The sequence below is a fragment of the Megascapheus bottae genome, chromosome 34 (genome assembly GCF_031878675.1).
Source record: "Megascapheus bottae isolate mThoBot1 chromosome 34, mThoBot2.hap1, whole genome shotgun sequence".
Taxonomy (NCBI): domain Eukaryota; kingdom Metazoa; phylum Chordata; class Mammalia; order Rodentia; family Geomyidae; genus Megascapheus; species Megascapheus bottae.
Genome location: NC_143542.1, coordinates 4001421 through 4023604, shown reverse-complemented (window position 1 = coordinate 4023604; position 22184 = coordinate 4001421). Strand labels below are relative to the sequence as shown.

Below are 22184 nucleotides of genomic sequence, written 5' to 3'. Positions count from 1 at the left end.
AGGTCTGGACGACTTGGTGGTCCTCGGGTCGGGCGAGGAGAAGGGAGGGAAGCCAGGGAAGCCAGGGAAGCCGAACTCAGTGACGCACACGTGGCCCTGGGGCCGCAGGATTCCTTCTTTCTCTTTCTTTCTTTCTTTCGTGGATCATGGGGCTTGAACTCCGGGCCTGGGCGCTGTCCCCGAGCTCTTCAGCTCAAAGGCCATCACCCTACCCTGGAGCCGAGCCCCACTTCCCTCTTTTCTAGAGTCTCAGCCTTCTGGTTATCTAGGATGACAGACATGAGCCACCCCTGGCTCATAAACCTCTGGTTTATCAAAGAATCTCAGACTTTCCCTGCTAAGGCTGACTACAATCTACAGTCCTCAGATTCCAGCTCCCCAGGTAGCGAAAACTTGTAAGGTTTTAGGTGAGAAATTGAAATGGGGTACACAAGTCATTGTTTTAATTTGTTCCAGTTTTTAGTATTGCAGTATTATTTGTAATACCAATATTATTCTACGGAGATGCTAGAAGTTTTCCAGCTCGCCCCTACCGAAAAGCTCTGTAGCTATACTTGTCAAACTTGGTTTGAGTTGGTACTCGATCTCAATCTGCTTTGCTCTGTGTGACTCTCACTTGTAAGATGCCGGGTATGATTAGGTATTTTTCAGAAGGCAACGAGCCACATCCTTTCCCAGAAAAAGCCGGCACTGTTCTACTGGTGTAGGGTTTCACACAGGCCTGCAGTGGCTGAACTGGCTTCGTCCTGCTTGCACCTGAAGCACCCTCAGGAGGAAACTCCTTCTGTACTACCCAATCATTTCCAACCTGTTTCCTGCCTTGCTTTCCAGGTTTCCAATTAGCAAAACACTCCAATTTGGCAGGAGGGGAAATTCCTGTGGTTTTCAGGGATAAAGGAGCCCACAGAGACAGCCTTGCCTGGCATTCCAAGATCCCAACCTCCACCATCATCTAGATGCATTCGTGCCATGAGTGCTCTCGTTATTCCATTATTCACTCAACTGGCCCCCAGAACAAAGAGCATGCGGGGATAAGTAAGGCAAGTAGAAGGAAGTTTATTGGGGTAAGCTCCCAGCAGCCAACACCCCTCCCCCCCACCACCACCAGAGAGGTTGCTGCAGGGCTTTAAGGGCTGGGGGAAAGTGGAACTGGTTGCCAGTGGGAATTCTTAGCAAGGGCTTGTTTTGCAAATTTGGGCAATTCCTATCAGCACTGCCCCAGACCCCGGGAAGGGCTGGGCAGGTGGTGGTCTGTGCAGGGGAATGGGTCCCTCTGCCTCCCCGTCCCCCAGTGGCCTGACCAGGACTACAAGGAGAAGCTACCTGCTGTCTGCCACTTTGTTTAATAGACTATTTTTTTAGGGTAGTTTAATTTGTGTGTGTGTGTGTGCCAGTCCTGGGGCTTGAACTCAGGGACTGGGCACTGTCCTTGGGCTTTCTCAAGGCTAGCACTCTACCACTTGAGCCAAAGCACTATTCTGTGTATGTGGTACTGAGGAATTGAACCCAGGGCTTTGTGCATGCTAGGCAGGCACTCTACCACGAAGCCACACTCCTGGCCTGGCAATTTAACATTTACAGGGTTGTGATTGTTGAGATAATTTTTGCAAAATGCCTAATATCTGTGCCTGTCATGGGACGTGGGTCTTGCAGGAGGAATAGCAGCAGTGGGTTTATTAATGCAGAAAGCAGAGTAAAAGCGTGCTGTCCAGAAGGAGAAAGCAGGCGAGAGGTCCCAGTCTTGGGAAACTGGGCTAATGTGTCATTAACTTCTGGAAATTGGATGGTGCCAATTTTCCCAGGCTTTGGCACATACAACTGAAACCCACACAGAGCTGACAGCCTCATGGGCAAGAGTGCACTGGTGTATAGGGAAAGCAAGCCATCCCACCTACCACAGCCACCTGGAAGGCCCCAACACGTGCAGGAATAGAGAGCAGTCCGTAGCAGCTGTGTCCCCATCTCTAAGAACAGAACATTCAGTCACCAGCACACCACTCTTCACAATAATGGTCCCGAGACATGACCTATGTGTTATGTTTATTCTGAATGCAATAAACTGTCTTTAGTGTGGCTCAAGTCTGTACAAATACACTTGTGGTATATACAACATTGGAACAGTTTAAGTTTTCTCCTTAAGCTTGATTCACATCAGACTTCAACTACAGAGGCAGAGGCCGGCAAGGCCAGCTGGGGCCTGGGGCACGCAGGCGGGGGCGTCGGGGCAGGCTGGCCATGGAGGCCACAGAGCCCTGCAGGCCTCCTGCTGAAGCCGCCACCACAGAGCACAAGCTCCCAGGCAGTCCTTGCCACCAAGTGGCACAAAATCTATCACCAGAGTTGTTACTGGGTTACAGGGCTTCTCTAGTATTAGCTTTCTAAAACTTACAAAAACACAAGAAACGAGGCTCCGGGCAGCTAGAGCGCCTGCCCCTCCCCGGAGTGGACCTTCTGGTGCTTGGAGAGGTTGGACTTGCTGCAGAAGCTCTTGCCGCAGTGGCCGCACCAGTAAGGCTTCTCCCCGGTGTGGATCCGGTGGTGCTTGTTGAAGTTGGAGCTGTGGTTGAAGGCCTTCCCGCACTCGTTGCACTTGTAGGGCTTCTCGCCCGTGTGCAGGCGCTGGTGCGAGCTGAGGCCTGCGTGCTGACTGAAGCTCTTCCCGCACTCGTTGCACTGATACGGCTTCTCGCCCGTGTGGATTCGGTAGTGGCGGATGAGGCTGCCTTTGCCGCTGAAGGCCTTGCCACAATCTTTGCACTGATAGGGCACCTCCTCCGTGTGCATCCTCTGGTGTTTCATGAGGTCTGCGCTCTGCCCGAAGGCTTTCCCACACTTACAGTCATAGGGCCGGTCCACCAAGTGCGTTCTGTAGTGCAGGGTCAGGTTGGAGCTGTGGCTGAAGGCCTTGCCGCACTTGGTGCACACGTACGGCTTCTCCCCGGTGTGCGTCCTGCGGTGCTTCGTCAGGTTGGAGCTATTGCTGAAGGCCTTGCCGCACTCAGCGCAGATGTACCGCCGCACCCCAGGGGCCGGCTTAGGAGAGGCCGACTCCGCCCCTTTCTTGGACCCTGCATGGTGAGGGGGGGCTTTTGCTCCTCTTCCCCTTTCCGGGTTCACCCACTGCCTCTCTGCCCTGGCCTCACACTTGTTGGCAATAATCATAGGGATGAAATCCCCTGTGAGTCCATCTTCTTCCCAAGTTTTCTGCTCATCTGCTGACTCCTCATTCTTGGGGTTCGATTTGCAACCTGGAACAGGGAGCAGAGTGAGGTGTGTCACGTGTGTGGTCTCATCCTGAGCAAGGAACAGGACCGCCGGCCAAGGCAGACTGACTCCGAAGGGTGGTGAAATATGGGGGAATCCAGCATGGCTATAGAGAAATCACTGAATCATCAAGCTCAGGTTCTGTGCAGGCCGTCAGTTCAAGCTCCAGGACCGGCAGTCACACAAGGCAAGAACAGATGCAATAGGATGGAAGCCACAAGAGGCCAAGCTGCAAACTCACAAACCCCGTATCAAAGCCATATCCCCCAGAACCAGATGTGAAAGCAACCAGAGCAGGCCTCAGCTGCAGCCACATTCGCCTGACACGCTCAAGACCTCAGGGTCAACGCCCAGCACCGCACGCACGCACGCGCACACGGGCGGACACGCTCTCTGTGTGATGATACACAGGATCAGACCTGAGCACCCACACGCTCTCGCCTCACCCAACTGTCTCCTTCCTTCCTTAGCTAACAGGGGCTTCCGGGATCACCCCTTCTCTCTGGCTGCCAGTGATTGATCAGAGCCCCGCCAGAGCTCTCTTCCATTCTCCCTAATGAGGCACCCCTCGAGCCCCTGCTGAGCCACGGGCCTCACGTTGTGGGAGGAAGTAACGGGAAAGGCTAACATTTAAACCATTCTGGGGAAGAAGTTGAAATCTTTCTTTTTGTGCCAGTCCTGCGTCTGGAACTCAGGGACTGAGCGCTGTCCTTAAGCTTTTAGGTTCAAGGCTAGCATTCTACCACTTAAGCCCCTTATGAACTTTTGCTATTTTAAATAGGTTTGTTTCCCAGACTTTCCTATCTGGGCTGGCTTGGAACCATAAACTATAATCCTCAGATCTCAGTCTTCTAAGTAGTGAGGATTATAGATATAAGACACAGGTACCTCTTTTTTTTTTTTGGCCAGTCCTGGGGCTTGAACTCAGGGTCTGAACAGTCCTTGGGCTTTCTCAGGTTAGGTGTTGGAGACGGCCTCTGGGTCTCTTAACTTGTTGCCTAGGACTTTTAATATGATAGGCTTAGCAAATAGCTTTAAGCTGCTCTGCTGTGTTAAGAAACATCTGGACTGTTATCTTGACAGTTGATTTATAGACTATTCTGATTTATGTTAAGAAATGTTTGAAGTGTTATCTCGACAGGTCAACTTGCCCCATGTCCTGTCTTCCCAAGCCCCGTTTCCTGCTTATAATGAGATTTCTGCAAACCCCCTTTTTTCCTGCTTATAATGAGATTCTTGAAAATTAAAAATTACACTGCGCTAGCCCCTGCTTTAGAGCCCTACATAAACCCCCTCTGACTTTCAGTAAACAGACCTTGATCAGAACACTGTTTGTCTGTCCCACTCATTTAGGTATGGTTCCCTCTCGGGTCTCAGTTGACTGAACCCCGCGGGCCGGGGCAGACTGTCACCCAACGTGGGGCTCGAGGCCCGGGAACCCCAACCTAAAGCGTCGCCACTGAGAAGGACTGCCCAGTCAAGCCACCCCAAATTCAGAGGACGAGGAGTACCTGCCTGCGTCCGCTGCCAAGGTAGGAGAAATTCGACGAAATGGGACAGAAACTTAGTAAGTAAGCAAGAGTTGTTTGTTCAAGGCTTAAAAGCTTCATTCAAAACACAAGGATTGAGGGTTAAGAAAAAGGATCTCACCCAATTTTTTGTTCTCCTAGGAGATATATGCCCGGGGCTCCCTCAGGAGGGCACTATCGATGAGGCCCGGTGGAAGCGTGTAGGGGACTGTTTGCAGGATTATTATAAGATGTTTGGACCAGAGAAAGTCCCTGTAACTGCTTTCACTTATTGGAAATTAGTGAGAGAAGTTCTTGAGAGGAGGCGTGTTCAGCCTGAGGCTTCACAGGTCATAAAAGATGGAGAAGATTTTTGCAAAAGCATTGAGTCGTCGAGGCCGCATACCCCCGATATTAAAACTACTCCTGATGTTAAACCGATAGCTGCTGCTACCCGTCCCCCATCCCCCGTCCCTCAGTTGCTATTCCCACGCCTGTGATAGAAACCCTACTTCCCATAAAAAATCCCTTTATCCTGTTTTAACAAGTTTAACAGCTCCCCCAGAGGACCAGACTTCCCTAGAGGAAGCCGCTGCTACCTAAGAGCCACCGATATGGTGGCTACCGCCCCCCTCCCTATGCCTCTGCGCCTCCGTTCCTTGGTCCTGTCAGTACTGAATTAACTCCACCCTCTCAGACTTTCCTTGACACCACCCAACGAGCAGTACAACAGTTAACGGAAGAAACACCTGTTTAACGCCAAAAAAGATCAAGCTAATTTATTGCAGGCCTTGCGTCAGCTTGATTTAGATGTCTCCTCCCAGTTAAAAGTTAGGCCCTTAAAGAACCCATACAAATCTCGTGTAAAACAGCAGGCCCCTCCCTTACTTGCCTTTCCAGTCACTAGGTCTCAAGATAAACTACCCCAGGGTGGCAATACCCAAAATGAGGAACCAGGAATCCCGGAACAGAATGGAGAGGAATCAGGGAACTATTCCCCTCAAGAAGATCAAATAGGGCAATCTGATAGTCAGAGTGAGGAGGAGTCAGAAGAAAAGGGAGGGAGAGACCTCCGAGTAATCATCAAAGCTCCAAATTATTACCGGCCTTTTAAATTTAAACAAATTAAAGAAATGAAGAGCGCTGTTTCCTCCTACGGGCGGAATGCCCCCTTTACTGTGTCTCTGTTAGAAACCTTATGCTCACAATATCTCACAATTAATGATTGGGAAACCTAGCAAAAGCAGTTCTCAGCCGAGGTCAATATCTTTCCTGGAACTCCTGAAGCGGGAACCCAGCTCCTATCCACTGGAGTATTTGGGACCCTGCCGCCAAATGTATTTGGCCTTGTTTTAGGAAGAGGCAGCTCAGTTATTCAGGGACTTAGTATTTCACCCGGCATAACTGATAATGATTACACAGGGGAAATAAAAATCGTGGCTTCTGCACAGGACGGCCCTGTCTCCATTTATCTAGGACAGAGAATTGCTCAATTGGTTTTACTATCCCTAAATACCAATAACCCCAGCTTCTCAAAATCTAGAGAATCCTCTAATTTCAGCTCCTCCGATGCCTATTAGGTCCAGGCCATTACCCCTTCTAGACCCCTATTACATTTGAAATGAGAAGGATATTCTGCGAGGAGACTCTGACCCCTCCTCCCTCCGCAAGCTTACAGCAGGACTGTCTCCACACCCTGTCCCTGAGGAGCTACAATCTGCCTGCCTCTCAGGCAGTTTCTAGGCAGTTCCCAGCTCCTGGGTGTAGCTGGCCTAGCAGCATCTTAGCAATTGGCACGCCCAGGGAGAGACAAGATACGGATGTTGTGACATTCCATGATGACTCCATTAGTTATAAAAAAAAAAAAATGGCATAGAACTGCTCCCCCAAGTCTAGGGGCCACAGTCTAAGCGCATGGGGAGCAGTGGCCTATTGGCCGGAAAAACAATTGGGGCTACTAAAATTAATAAAGATCAGGCAGATACAAGTTTCAAATACAGGTTTCTTCACGATCTCCCCGCAGTAAATATGCTCATGGGAACCACCCAACCAAGGCTCCCAAGTCTTTCACCAATTCCTAATAATTTGTATATTTACGCTATTGAGATAAAAAGATTGCTTTTTCCTAGAAACAGTGGTTTTCCTTTAACAACCTTTTTTGTAAAAGATTCCCAGGTGAAAAGCAAAGGCCTCCGGAGGTACGTAGAAATCGGCCGACCCCCTGTATGTCTGTGTTTTGTTTTTAAGAAAGTGCACTGTGGTCCTAAAACAGAGAGAAAAGAAGGCTGGACGCAGCATGCTCTCTAAGGCGTAGGTGGTCAAGAGACGCCTTGACCCCCCTTCTGAGTTTCTTGTGGATAACAGGGCATGCCTGAGAGTCCCACCAGCAAGACATGTCTAAATCTAAAAACAGCTGTTTGGTGAAAACATTCATCTGAGCTCATGTTTTTGTGTTAAGTGTATCTGATTAAGTCCAATTTTCTTGTTATATGTCAATGTTTGATTCTGTTTCAGAGCCTTTTGTAGGTAGGTTAGGATGGCCTCTGTCTGCCAGCTACCAGGGGATGGAAATCTCTTTCCGTCACTCTGGTAGTTTAAGGCCAGGCATGCCATAAAAAGTTTAGGAGTTACTTAAAAGTCTCTGCTTCTCTGTCTTGTTCGTGTTACATATTTTTCCTTGTCCAGTTTTGTCTTTAAAATTGGTACCAGTTCTAAATATGGATCCTTGTGATTTTTATGTGTGTATATGTCTTTGTTATTTATTTCTGGGCCTGGTATGGCCGCCCCCGCGTGTCTACAGTTGTAACAAGCCCTGGAAAAATAAATTCCAGCTAAGTTGCCTTGCAAAAAGTTTTGTTTTGAACCTGGTTCTCACCTGCAAGAGTAAAACTGGCAAAGCTCTCTTGACACAAACTTCCGGAAAACGAACGAGTTCAAGTCCAGCAATCAACAGAGTGAAGTGCCAATGGGATGTTCATCCCTTTGTGGAGAGACACTACTGGGACAAAAGCAATAAAGCATCCAGATGCAGAAAGCCTCTGCTTGGATGGCAGAGATGGTGTCAGATCCTAGAGTCACTCGTGCTTGGCCATTCCAAATTAATCAGAGCCGGGAGGTCATAGAATAGTTTGTGAGCATGCCTTACTAATGCCCATGCCTTTCATAACTGGGCAGGAACTTGTCAATCATCTGTGAAAGTGGCAGTTTAAAGTTCTAACTGAGTAAGTTTGATTTGACACCAGCCACAAATTCAGGACAGTTCGTGGATCTGAGGCTTGTGTCCTTACTATCTGTTTAGATCTGGCAACTGAAGCATAGTTAAGAGTTGCAGGGATTAAGTTCCCCAGACAATCAAGAAAATGCCTTTGCAAATGGTGCTAAGTAAGCTAACCTATTTTTTTTTAATTAATTAATTATTTTATTTTTGCCAGTCCTGGGCTTGAGCTCAGGGCCTGAGCCCTGTCCTTGGACTTTCTCAAGGCTAGAGCTCTACCACTTGAGCCTCAGCACCACTTCTGGCTTTTTTCTATGTATGTGGTACAGAGGAATCGAACCTGGGTCTTCATGCATGCTAGGCAAGCACTTTAACCACTAGGCCAAACTCCCGGCCCTAGGCTAAACTTTTTAAGGTCCCTGGTCAAGTACAGAGACAAAGCCCCTGAGTCAGCTTGAAGAAGTTACAGAAGCTGAATCTCCGCCCATCAATCCCCTTTAGATAAAGGGACCAGGGAATCATTGGGAGAATTCACCGAAGTCAGGCCTTAGGTTAAGCTTCTTTAACCAGTTTGTGCAGAAATTTGCAGGCAATCCAGCAGGAGGTGTGACATTCCATTGGAGTTCCTGAGAGATGAAGCTGCTGCCACATATTCTGCCCTGCCTGATTCCACCACCACCGCGCAACTGTTTCCTGAGAGGCCTGGAAAAACTCTTGGTGATGGGAATTGGAGATGTACAAGCATTATCCAGTACTGTCCGAGATTTACAGGACCAGCTAGATTCCTTGGCAGAGGTAGTACTTCAGAACAGGAGAGGGTTAGATCTGTTAACTGCAGAAAAGGGAGGTATCTGTTTGGCTCTACAGGAACGATGTTGCTTCTACGCAAACAAGTCTGGCATCGTCCGGGACAAAATAAAAAATCTTCAGGAAGATTTGGAAAGAAGGCGAAAAGAGCTGGCTGATAACCCCCTCTGGAGTGGGCTCAATGGACTCTTACCTTATCTCTTGCCCCTGCTAGGACCCTTGCTTGCCTTATTACTAATTGCTATGGTTGGTCCATGTATTGTTAATAGGCTTGTTTCATTCATAAGGCAGCAGGTAGATACCCTGACAGCAAAACCCATACAAATCCATTACCACCAACTGGCTCTTAAAGACCCGGATGTGCCATATGGCTCTCCTATGGAGACTACGCCTTAGTCCCACATGGCGCACACCCTCTGGGTGAAGGCATCTGCTTAAGAGGTGCACTGCTAGTGCAAAGGGGCTAGTAAAGCTAGCATGTGGGACCCCTTGAGACACACGCGATAGCATAGGGGTTGGTGTCACATCATCATGGATCGCGGCCTTGTGAGTACAGGACCGTTTCCCCTGACAACCCCCTCCTTCTCAAAATGACACCCGAGGCTTTAAATAAGGGACACGACTGCCAACCAACAGTTCGCTCCCCTTGTTCCACCTCCAAAGTGCATGAAGGATCAGTGCCTCTGTCTCCCCTCTCAGATTAATGCCTATCATCACCAATGACGCCATATGAGGTCATTTATAAAAACAAAAAGGGGGATTTGTTGGAGACTGCCTCTGGGTCTTAACTTGTTGCCTAGGACTTTTAATATGATAGGCTTAGCAAACAGCTTTAAGCTGCTCTGCTGTGTTAAGAAACATCTGGACTGTTATCTTGACAGTTGATTTATAGACTGTTCTGATTTATGTTAAGAAATGTTTGAAGTGTTATCTCGACAGGTCGACTTGCCCCATGTCCTGTCTTCCCAAGCCCCATTTCCTGCTTATAATGAGATTTCTGCAAACCCCCTTTTTTCTTGCTTATAATGAGATTCTTGCAAATTAAAAATTCCACTGCGCTAGCCCCTGCTTTCGAGCCCTATATAAACCCCCTCTGACTTTCAGTAAACAGACCTTGATCAGAACACTGTCTGGTCTCATTTCTTTGTGTTTGTCTGTCCCACTCATTTAGGTATGGTTCCCTCTTGGGTCTCAGTTGACTGAACCCCGTGGGCCGGGGCAGTTAGGGGTCTACCACTTGAGCCACAGCACCACTTCCGGCTTTTTCTGTGTATGAGATACCAAGGAATGGAACCTAGGTCTTGATGTATGCTATAGGCAAGCACTCTACTACTAGGCCAAACTCCCGGCCATCCCACACATTATTATTTTTTTTTTAATTTATTTTTTTGCCAGTCCTGGGCTTGATCTCAGGGCCTGAGCACTGTCCTTGGACTTTCTTAAGGCTAGAACTCTACCACTTGAGCCTCAGCAACATTTTCAGCTTTTTTCTATGTATGCGGTTCCAAGGAATCGAACCCAAGTCTTCGTGCATGCTAGGCAAGCACTCTACCACTAGACCAAACTCCCGGCCCCCCACACATTATTTTTTAAGAACACTGTTTTAAGCCGGGTGCTGTGGCTCACACCTGTAATCCTAGCTACTCAGGGGGCTGAGATCTGAGGATCACAGTTCAAAATCAGCCCAGGCACCAAAGAAGGTAAAGACTCTTATCTCCAATTAACCTCTAGAAAAGGGGAAGTGGGGCTGTGGCTCAAGGGGTAAGGTGGTAGCCTTGAGCTGAAGAGCTCATGGACAGCACCCAGGCCCAGAGTTCAAGCCCCATGACCCGCACAAAAAATAAAAACATAAAACACTGAAGCAGTTAAAGAGATGGAGAGCCCACCATCTTTGAACATGTCCCAAAAGCAGTGGCACTAAGAACTAAGAGATGGCCCTTACCTTGACTCTTTTTTGAATCTTGAGTGAAAACCTGCTCCTCACCAGTCTCCTGGATATACAGAGGCCCCCAAGAATCGTATTTGGGACTGCTGTCCCCGGACTGTTCCCTGCTTGGGGACTCCTCTGCCGTTCCTGAAGGTGACATCTGCTTTTGTTCACTTGGAGAGGTTGAGATCTAGAGACAGTAAGAAATGGCTGAGTTTGTGCGCAGTTTAAGAACAAGATGAAAAAATCTAAGAAGGGCTATGGAGAACCTCTAGGAAAGGGGAAAAAATTCACCCATTCCACTGGATTCTGGGACTAAAGGTGGTACAGGATGAAGGGAAACATGGTCTGACTCTAGAAGCTTCCATGCAGCTAGCCTTACTGACTGGCCAAGCCCACATTGCTGCCCCCAACCCATTGGCAAGAGTGCCCCCTGCCGACCTGTAGTCCTGGTTCGTCCAGCTCCCGCTCCAGGTCTTCCAGGAGAGTGACAGCCTCTTCTGCACTCTCCGGGCAGTGCTCCTGCACCCAGGCCCGCAGCTCCCGGGGCAGGATGGTCAGGAACTGCTCCAGCACCAGCAGCTCCAGGATCTGCTCCTTGGTGTGGATTTCAGGCCTCAGCCACTCACAGCAGAGCACCCTGAGCTGGCTCAGCGCCTCGCGGGGCCCTGGGGTGTCATGGTACCCAAACTGCCTGAAGCGCTGGCGGAACATCTCCAGGCCAGGACGGCACCTCCTTTTGTCTTCCTCCTCCTCCTCCACTTTAATAGCCATAGGCCCCGCATGCTCCTGAGCCAGCCTGGGGCCCAGAAACGTGGCCATGCCCACCACCTTGGTCATCACAGACTCTAGGACACACTTCTCTAAGGTGGGCTCTGAGGAACAAAAGGACTGGTTCCTTTAGGGTTCTGGTTCTTAGGGCCACACACATTAAACCTATGAAAATACGGTTGTCATAATATTACCAAAATGGAAAATGTGGGTTTTGGTCTTTATAGCCATACCTTTTAGCATACTCAACTGTGGAATCTTTAGCCCCCATAAAACTACCACCTAAAAATAATTCTGACAAAAAAAAAAAAAAGTAAGCTGACCACTGGTGGGTTATGTCTATAATCCTAGCTACTCAGGACACTAAGATGTAAGAACAGAGGTTCAAAATCATCCCAGGAAGACAAACCTAAGACTATCTCCAATTAATCAACAAAAAGCCAGAATTGTAGTCATGGCTCAAAGGGTAAGGTGTCAAGCCAAGTAAGCAAGCCCACAGAACTCTTTCTCATTAGCCAGTACAATGCCAGCATGGAGGCGTGGCTCAAGTGATAGAGGACCAAACAAAAGATCTTCCTTTTTTTTTTTTTTTCTTTTGGCTGGTCCTGGGTTTTGAACTCTGGGCTTAGGCACTGTCCCACAGCTTCTTTTACTCAAGGGTATATAGTTTTACTACTTGAACCAAAGTGCCACTTCCCACTGTTTCTAAGTAGTTTGTTGAAGATAGAGTCTCAAGGGGCTGAGTGTAGCCTAGTGATAGAGTGCCTGCCTAGCACAAAGCCCTCAGTACCACATATACAGAAAAAGCCAGAAGTAGCACTATGGCTCAAGTGGTAGAGCATTAGCCCTGAGAAAGCCAAGGTCAGTGCCCAAGCTCTGAGTTCAAGCTCCAGGACTGGGAAAAGGAAAAAAAAAAAAAAAAAGGGAGAGAGCTTCTCAAGGATTTTTCTGACGTGGCTGGCTTTGAACTGTGATTCTCAGATCTCAGGCTCCTGTGTCTAGGATTACAGGAACGAGCCACTGGCACCAGGCTCTTCCTTGGTCCTAGTACTACACACACAGAGTATAATCAGCAATACGATTTGGGGCTTCAGTTGATTTACATTTTAACTAGCGTATATTCAAGTTTTTGTGGGTTTGAACTCAGGACCTTATGCTTGTTAGGTAAGTGTTCTGCCATTTAAGTCACATCTCCTAGCCCTTCTTGCTTTTACTAGTTTATCATTTTTGTGCCAGTAACCGGACTTATTTTCTGTGGTTGTTCGGTGGTGGGGCTTTATCTCGGGTCAGGTCCAGGGCGCCGTCCCTGACCTTTTGTGCTCAAGCAAGGCTAAGGGCTTTACCACTTGAGCCGTATCTCCACGACTGGCTTTTTGGTGATTAATTGGATACGTGAGTCTCGTGGTCTTTTTCCTGCTCACGCTGGCTTCCAACACAATCCTTCAGAGCTCGGCCTCCAGGGTCACCGCGATGCCGGGGCCCGGGGCTAGGCCGAGGTTTGGCTCTCAGCTCAGATCTGCTGGGATGGGGAGGGCAGGGGCTGCAGCCCGCTCCGAATCGCTCTCTCGCTCGCCTCCAGTCGGCCGCGGCGGCCGCCGGCTCGCGGCCCCGCCCCGCCCCGCCCCGCCGCCCCGCCCCCCGGGCCTTTTGTTTCTATTTTGTTTTCGCGACCCGGTCCGCCGCCTCGGCCTCCTCCGGTCCCCAGCGCCTCCCCGGCCCCCGGGGATGCCACACGCAACCCCGCCACGCCCGGCCGGGAGGACTGCCGGGGTCACGGAGGCGGCCAGGCGGCGTTCGTTACCGCCCCGCGGGTGGAGGAGGCTCCCGCAGGGGCCGACGCCGCCACGGCCGGGCCGCCTCTCGGCCTTCCAGACCCGGCCTCGTAAGGGGGCGGGGGGCCCTGCAGGCCCCGGCGGCCAAGCCCACGCTCCCCGCCCCGAACCTCCGGGGCCCGAGCTCCCTCCTCCGCCCGCTCCGCTAACCGGGGACCGGCAGGCTCACCGTGACTCAGAGCCGCGGGCGCTCGGAGACCGCTGCAAGCACCGCGGGGCGGCGCAGCCGGAAGTGCGTCACCGCCCCGCCCCGCCCCGCCCCGCCCCGCCCCGCCCGGACTGGACGGGCGCCGCGGCCGCTCTAGGAAGGCGGGAGGTCTCGGCCGCTGGGTCGGCGCGGAGGGGCATCGAGGCGGGAGGGCGGCCCCGCCCGTCAGCCTGGCTACTCAGGAGGCTGAGCGCTGAGGATCGAGGTTCACAGCCAGCCCGGACACAAAGGACCCGAGACTGTCATCGCCAGGGAAGTGGGGCTTGCCCTGCCCTTGCGCTGAAGAGCTCAGGGACAGCGCCAGGACCCCCAACACACAACTATATAGATGTATTTTATATTCTATTACAAATATATTATGTGAAGTGAATACATACTTTAGTATACAATAGATAACAGCATATAACATAGTTATATATATTATAGATGAGATCTGTAGTATAGAACAGCATATATACCATGTATACTCTCCATGTACAGTTATATAGAGTATCTCCTGTGTATAGTGTTAGGTCCACGGGGGGTGGGGCGATGGCCCCTTCCCCTGACTCTCTTCCCCCCCCTACTCTAGAAGACCCCACCCAGCACCTGTAACCTAGGCAACTGGCAAGCCTGGAGGGCGGTGGGAGGTCATCCAGACTAAGGTCTTTCCCCTTCCTCTGAGGTCACCCCGGCTTTCTCTGCCGGACTCCGTCTTGGGCTGCTGGAGTTCTCTCCCTCTTCTCTTGAACTACCGTGGTGCCGTGACTCGGCCGGGGAGAGGGGTCTGGAGTCTCTGGATCGCCTCTGTTTCTCCTACGGCTATGCGGCCTTCTGCCTGCCCGCCCCCCCCCCACACCTGGGAAAGGAAGGCCACTGCTGGACCCCTGCCCTTACTGCCGCTGGCTGTACATTTGCTACAAGATTTCCTGTCTATCTAGGGGACCCCTCTCTTCAGGATCTTTCTGCTTAACTTGCCCTCCCACTCCCAGGCTCTGTCTAGTTTAACCCTCTCCCCAATCTGCTACTGTGAGTTGGTATCCCTCTCCTCCTCCACACTCAACTTGGCTGCTCTACCTCCTGTGTCCTCACTGACTCCCCCACCCCCATCCTCACTAGACTTCCTCCCTTCCTCTTAGGGCTTCTTATCACAGTGGAGTCTCATCAGTCTCTCCAAAGCTGGAACATGTCCTTGGGATATCTTTTACAGCTCTCTAGATATCCCCCCCCCTCCAGCCCCCTTCACTGGTTGTGGGGCTTGAACTCTGGGCCTGGGCATTGTCCCTGAGTTCTACAGCTCAAGGCTACCACCTTACCCATGAGGCAAGCCCCATGTCCCATTTTCTAAAGGTTAATTGGAGATAAGTCTCTCAGGTCCTTTAGTGCCTGGGCTGCTGGCTTTGAACCTTGATCCTCAGATCTCAGCCTCCTGAGTAGCTAGGATTACAGGCCTGAGCTACTGCGCCCAGCTCTAAATGTTTTTTTTTACTTAGGGACTCCAGAAAGCCAACACAGTTCATTTTTTTTCACTTTTTTTTTTTTTTGCCAGTCCCAGGCTTGAGCTCAGGGCCTGAGCACTGTCCTTTGGGTTTTCTCAAGGCTAGAGCTCTACCACTTGAGCCACAATACCACTTTGGCTTTTTTCTATGTATGTGGTACTGAGGAATCAAACCCCGGTCTTTGTGCATGCTACCCAAGCACTCTACCACTAGGCCAAACTCCCAGCCCAACACGGTTCATTTTTTATTGCCGTCGAATCTGACCAAAGCATAGGCTAGATAATTGGTCTCAATGGCTCAAAAATGGGACTTTTGATTATAATACATAGCCTCAGGAATGGGGACAGTTGCTGCTGATGCTATGGTAAATGGCCAGAGGTTCTATATGTGCAGCTTTCTTGTCTCTCTGTGTTTGCCCTTCTCTCTGCCAATCCTGCCCAACTTTCCCTATCCTGGCACAGAGGCAGCCTGTCCCTGCCAAATCACCTAAGAGCCTGGAGCCTCTTCCTAAACCTACAGTACCGGATCTCCTCCTATTCAACATTGAAGACTCTGCTCCTCTCCCCAAGCTGAACCCTCTATGCCTTCTCCCCCTTCATCTCCTTTTTCCTCACTTTCCCAAGCTCACACCCAATCCAGAACTGGTAGATCACAGCCTCCAGCAGCTCCCCTATTTCCTCTGCAGGAGTTAGTGGGTGCTGAGGGAGTGTTCAGTGACTGAGATTTCCCGTATCAGAAAGCGCCTGGGATCATACTCCCAAGACCCTAATAATTATACCAAGAGTTTAACTACCTCGTTCAGATGTATGACCTTGGCGTGACCTATATGCAGTCCTTACTGTGAGGAAAAGGAAAGAGTTTGGGTTGCAGCCCAGGCACATGCTGATGAAATTCACTGCCTACACAGTGATAGGGGCAACAGCCATGCCCAGGGAAGAGTGCTCCTGGAAGGGCTAACAGAAAGAAGGGTGGTAAGCTGCCTGATGGCTGGCTCCAGAAGGCAGCCCTCCACACAGTCAACTAGGATAAACTAAAGGAGGTTTCCTAGAGACCCACTGAAAACCTGGCCGATTTCTCTAGCAATGGCACTCCAGCATTATACTAAGCTGGACACAGAGTCAAAGGAAGGTATAGTGGTCCTTAATACCCATCTTATCTCCCAATCAGCTCCCAATGTTGTTTTTTTAAAAAAGGCTGAAATAGGCTGAGGACGGTTCTCAACCCTGTGCACTACTTTCAACTTTTTCTAGGTTTGTGGTACTAAGGAATCCAACTTGGGTCTTAGTGCATGCTAGGCAGGCACTCTACCATTAGCCAAACTCCCAGCCCCTAAATCTTTATTTTTTATTTATTTTTTGTGGGTCATGGGGCTTGAACCCAGCCTGGGCACTGTCCCTGAGCTCTTCAGTTGAAGGCTACCACTCTACTGTTGAGCCAAGTCCCACTTCCTGTTTTCTAGAGGTTAACTGGATATAAGTATCAGGTCTTTTTGTGCCCAGGCTGGCTTTGAACCTCGATCCTCAGATCTCAGCCTCCTGAGTAGCTAGGATTACAGGCATGAGCCACCACACCCGGCTTTTTTTTTTTTTCTAAACTATTCCTGGGGTTTGAACTCAGGGCCTGAGCACTATTCCTGAGTTGCTTTTGCTGAAGATTAATGCTCTACCATTCAAGCCACAGTGCTACTTCTAGGTTTTTCTGTGTATGTGGTACTGAGGAATGGAAGCCAGGACTTCATGCACGCTAGGTAAGGACTCTACCACTAGGCTACCTTTCCAGCTCTGTCCTGAGTTTTAATGATAGGACTCTAACCATTTAAGCCTTAGGTTCACTTCTGGCCTTTTTTGGGTTTTTTTTTGCACGCATTTATTTATGTATTTATTTATTTTTGCCAGTCATGGGGGCTTGGACTCAGGGCCTGAGCACTGTCCTTGGGCTTTCTCAAGTTTGGAACCCTACCACTTGAGCGACAGCATCACTTCTAGCTTTTTCTTTATATGTGGTACCAAGGAATCGAACCTGGGTCTTGGTGCGTGCTAGGGCAAACACTCTACCAGTAGCCCTAACTCCCGACCCACTTCTGGCCTTTTTGTGAGGAGTCAATTGGAGATAAGTCTCCTGGACTTTCTTGGCAGGCTTCCTTTGAACTGCAATCCTCAGATCTCAGGCCTTCTGGGTAGCTAAGATTAAGGGATTAGCCACATGCGAAAAGTGGTAGTCGGACTTACTGAACTGCCAGCCCCACATCTCGCTTCAGGATCCAAACTACTGTATTTCATGTGTTCCTCCCACCCTTGGGGTAACGCTCTAATTTTAAATGTTGTACCCACAGGACAGAGGCCAGTACCACATCAACTCTGTCACACCCAGGAACCACTGAAGCCAGGAATAATGCGGCAAGAAGATAACCTCCCACGCATGCCACCTTTTTATTTACCTCTTTATTCTACCCAGCCCTGAAAGAGCAGAGCAGGGTTGAGTTTTGACTTAAGGACACGCAAAACTCACGCACAGAAAAGAACAGCAAACCACATCTGTTTGGGATTTCTAAATAGGCCAAATACATCCATTATTTAAATAAGACAAAACAGAAACATTAACGAGTTTTATGTGAGAATATTGTGGCTCACAGCACTCTATCAACTTTAGGTTCTTGTACCCTGTCAACTCATTGTGTTCTGACCAAGGGTGACAGAAAAACCAGGTCTAAATGTTGCCACCTAGAGATAGTTTACCATGACCTAGGAGAAAATGACAGAGTATTTATATAAATTCCCACAGCTGTATCCCCAAATATCGCTACTCTAACATTAGGTATCACCATCCTAAGATGAACCACTGGCTATAAATTTTATTTTGCTGCCATTTTTCTTTTGATGAAGTTTAGTTCCTGATCAAGGTTTGGAATTACGGTGTTTTCTAAACTAAAATAAAAAACTACTTTTCCTCTAAGACTCCATTATTAAGTGAAAGAGGCCTTTCTAGAAATGTCAGTGAGGATTTTAAATACTATTTAAAAGAAATGTATTGGTCAGGCACTGGTGACTCACAACTTACAATCCTAGCTACTCACACTCAAGAGTTCTAAGGATCAAGGTTTGGAGCCAGCCCAGGCAGACAAATCCTCCAAACTTATCTCCAATTAACTAGCAAAAAGCTACAAGCAGAATGCCAGCTGAGAGTACAAGGCCCTGAGTTCAAGCCCCAGTACTGGCACGCCCGAGTGTGCACGTGTACACATACACTGAAAAAACTAAACATCTGGACATTTGTGCAAATGACAAATTTGGGACCAGGAGTTTGGCCTAGTGGTAGTGCTTGCCTAGCATGCATGAAGACCCAGGTTCAATTCCCTGGTACCACATGCATAGACAAAAAAAAAGCCAGAAGTGGTGCTGTGGCTTAAGTGCTAGTGCTCTAGCCTTGAGGAAATCTAAAGACAGTGCTCAGGCCCTGAGCCCGGTCCCAGGACTGACCAAAAAAAAAAAGACTAACCCATTTTCTTTTTCTTTTTGGTCTGTTGTGGGGCTTGAACTCTGGGCCTAGGCATTGTCCCTCAACTCCTCAGCTCAAGGCTACTGTCCTACCCTTTGAGCAACAGCCCTACTTCTGGCTTTCTAGTGGTTAATTGGAGATAAGAATCTCATGGTCGTTAAGTGCCAGGCTGGCTTTGAACCACAATTCTCAGATCTCAGCATCCTGAGTATCTAGGATTACAGGCGTGAGCCACCATGCCTGGCTGACAAATCCAGTTTTTAACAGCAATAAATTCTGTGGATATACAAAGACAAGCAAGTTTCTTCGTTTTTGTCTAATTTATTCTTTAAAAAAAAAAAAGCTGGGAACTGACAAAAACAGGACAGATTTCTTCTAGTCCACAAATAAGACAATGCCTGAGTTCACTCTCGATATAGATCTCTAGGCTTATCATGTTGGCCTGGTTTTAATAATCTGTTTAACTAAACGTTAATAAAAATACATATGCTCATTTTAAAATAGTGATTTTGCTTGCATAACTCACTCTTTGCCCTCCACTGATAGGATTTTAGATATTCCTGCATTGATCACAGCTCTGCTTCCTCTCTCCTCCGCTCCTTGTGTTCAGCCAAGAACCTGCTCGGGACAACATCTCCAAGCCCAGCTTGCTTTGTTCTCCTAGATGAGACCATGAGGATGTGGAAGGTAAATAAGCACAAACTCCAACATTCTCCAAGTTTGTCTTCTCTCCCTCCCTCTGGCCTCTTCCTTTCCCAATGCACCTGACCTTGCTGGGAGACTATGACCTTGACTCAGAACCCCAGTAGCTGGTCTGTCTGTTCCCTGGCTCAAAGAAACAGAAAAGCCTAACCTGAAAATGGAATGCAATGCCAGTGTCGGGGCCGCCTCTTTCCCACTGCTTCATGTGTAGTCTGTAGTCTGAAGTGAATCCTAATTCTGTAAGTAAATGGAGGTGTGAGAATCTCTAAGGTTTCAAAAGAGAATGGAGGCTGTATGGAAAACAACAAAACCAAACCAAACCTCAGCGCAGACCAGAGTTTAGAATTAACAGAGCAAAATGCAAGACTAGTGGTGGCCACTAGAGGAACAGGGCAGAAGAGGTGAAAGCAAGTTCTTAAGACATTCTGCAGTTCTGGGCTGCCCAAAGTACATCCTGAACTTTCCTTTGACTTGCAGAGTCGGAGATGGCTTACCTCCCTGTAACTTCAAGTTTGCTTTACAAAGCTTTAAAAAGTAAAACTGACCATTTCATTGTCAGCTGTCATAAAAAAACATTAATCTGAATAGCAAAACAAGTAGGCGCTTTTAGAAAAAAAAATCAAACAGTAATTTTTTTTTCAAAAAAAATTCTCCAGTAGCTGAAAGAAAAATCCACCCTAAGAAACTATTTATACACTTGATTTGCTTTCCTTCTTCTCTACTTCATCTGTATCAGCATCCTCAAGTATTTCTGAGCAGCTGCAGAGAGCAGGACACATGTCACCTGAAAGGGTGGCACAAGGACTGTGGATAAAGCCACCAGTGTGCCTACGGAACAGAGATGACCAATTCCACCATACAAAATTGGAAACAAAACAAAATAACAAAGCAATGAATCTTTGCCAACCCTCTCCTCTCCAGCCCTACGAGGGAAAGGTGGAGCAGCGACTTCCAGAGGACTCCTTGAGAGCGCCAAGGGGCCCTGTGTCCACGTCTTGAGCTCACAGCCCAAGCTTGCTACTAAGTGTGAAGATTTACAACCTGGCAGGCTGACAGAATGTGGTGGGTCTGGCTACGCTGTCCCATAGCCGTTCCAGTCCATTTTCTATGTTCTACTCACGGCGCAGGTACAGCAGCTCAGGTCAAGGTCCTGGTTTTGAAGAGGCTCCAGGTGCGCACGGAAATGATTCCACTTTAGTGCCCCGGGAAACTCACGAATCTCCTGACCTCTATTCTCGGTTCAGTAAGCACCAAACTGCTGGATTTTTTTCTTTTCATCGACCCCCTACCCCTACCCATTGATTTCTTCACTCCAAAGATTTCATTGGTTTGGAGTGATAGGTTCGGTCAAATAGATTTAAAATAAAATACATTGTTTACAGGAATATACAGGACGACAGAGGTGGGAAGTACAAAACGCACACATAGAGGAGGTTACGGTTCACAGAAGGACCCAACATTTGCAGTCTCAGGAAGAAGTGTACAATCTTTGCTCTTCAGCATCTCCCTAACATTTTCTTCTGTGATTCTTGAGTTGAGTTTGAGCTCCCTCTGCAGTGTTTATCCTAATAATGACTGGGACACACCAAGCGAATTCACTTTCTGTCCAAAGCATTGAGTGTTAAGCTTGAACGTTCTCACATGTTAACCAGGTTTATTTACAGTGAAGGCTTTCTGATGCTATGGAGTGAGATGTGATTAAAGGCTTTGCCACATTCAAAGGGATTTCGTTTTTTGGAATAAATTCTCTAGTGACTACAAGGCATGTACTGTCTCACGTCACAAATGCGTCAGTCTCTCCACACATTCAGCAGTCTCATGTCTGTGCCCTTTCTAGGAAGTGCCTTATGTCTATGCTTAGTCTTGCCCACTAGGCTGGAGTAGAAACGTTTACTCTGTGAGCTGAAGAATTTGACTTCTCTTCTTTGCAAGATTAAAATGTTTATTTATAAACTGTTAAACTGTTAACAGATGTCAGCAGTTCAGAACTTCTGAATAAGTATCCTGGGTTAGGTAACATGTAATTTTTGACTACGCCCTGGTGACATTCTGCTCTAGGCAATGGTAAATGAATGAGCTGAGAATGGTTTGTGACCAGTAGAGCCTGCCTTCCTTAGAAAACATACATTCTGCCAGGTGCTGATGGCTTGTGCCTTTAACGCAAGCTACTCAGGAGACTGAGATCTGGGGGTTATGGCTCAAAGCCAGTCAAGGCAGGAAAGTCTGAGATTCTTACTTTTAATTAACCAGTGAAAAAAGACAAAAGTGGAGCTGTGGCTCAAGTGGCAGAGCAATAGCCTTCAGCAGGAAAGCTCAGGGAGAGCACCAGGCCCTGAGTTCGAGTCCCATGACTGACAAGCACACACACACACATACACACAAAGGAAACACACCTTCAAAGTGTGTCTGCAAACACCTAAAGCAATTGCAGTGACTATCCAGGTTAGTAAGGTGTCCTGATCAAAGGAGAATCAAATGTAATGGCAGGGGCCATATTTCAGTTTAACTAGAAACCAAACCCCCAAATAATGGGTGATTTATGCATGTACTTGTGACTTTTAAAAAATGGAATATAGAACTGTCTGCAGTGCTTCTGAAGAGCAGAGTCAGTGCTGCGATGGCTCCCTTGAGTGATGGTCCGCTTTTAGTCGTGTTCTTCTTTCAAACACAATAGCAATCTTACATTTGACTGCCACTGTGGTTCACCAAGAGAAATCCTTAATGCATTTCACTAGAGAAAGCAATCACATTTTCTGCACTATCTCTTCTGTTTCTCTGAAGCTGGAGAAGTCTCTGGTAACAAGCTGGCTGGCTCATGATGACATTCTCCCAGGCAACCCTGAAGAAACTATAAAGGCGACCATCGAGGAGCTGGGGTTAGTCCAAGTATTAAAGCCAAAGAGAGGCCAAAGATGACAGCTCTGCAGAATCTGATGCCACAGGGGCCCCCAGTAGAGTGGCCCCACCATGCTGTCCTA

At 48.5% G+C, this 22184-nt stretch overlaps 1 protein-coding gene across 3 annotated transcripts; it reads right to left on the bottom strand.

The window, feature by feature from the left end:
* Positions 1-2023: 2023 nt before the first annotated feature.
* On the bottom strand, positions 2024-13545 carry Zscan21 (zinc finger and SCAN domain containing 21). Of its 3 annotated transcripts, none has more exons than XM_090324268.1 (4): positions 13493-13545; positions 11162-11656; positions 10736-10910; positions 2024-3248 (listed from the first exon to the last, which is right to left on the bottom strand). In XM_090324268.1, the coding sequence occupies exons 2-4, from the start codon at positions 11558-11560 to the stop codon at positions 2419-2421; spliced, it is 1404 nt and encodes a 467-aa protein (XP_090180394.1). In that variant the 5' UTR covers positions 11561-11656; positions 13493-13545; the 3' UTR covers positions 2024-2418. The 3 variants fall into 3 exon arrangements, with proteins under 3 accessions (XP_090180394.1, XP_090180395.1, XP_090180393.1); XM_090324269.1 differs by lacking the exon at positions 13493-13545 and adding an exon at positions 12835-13011; XM_090324267.1 differs by lacking the exon at positions 13493-13545 and having other exon boundaries at positions 11162-12399.
* Positions 13546-22184: the final 8639 nt, after the last annotated feature.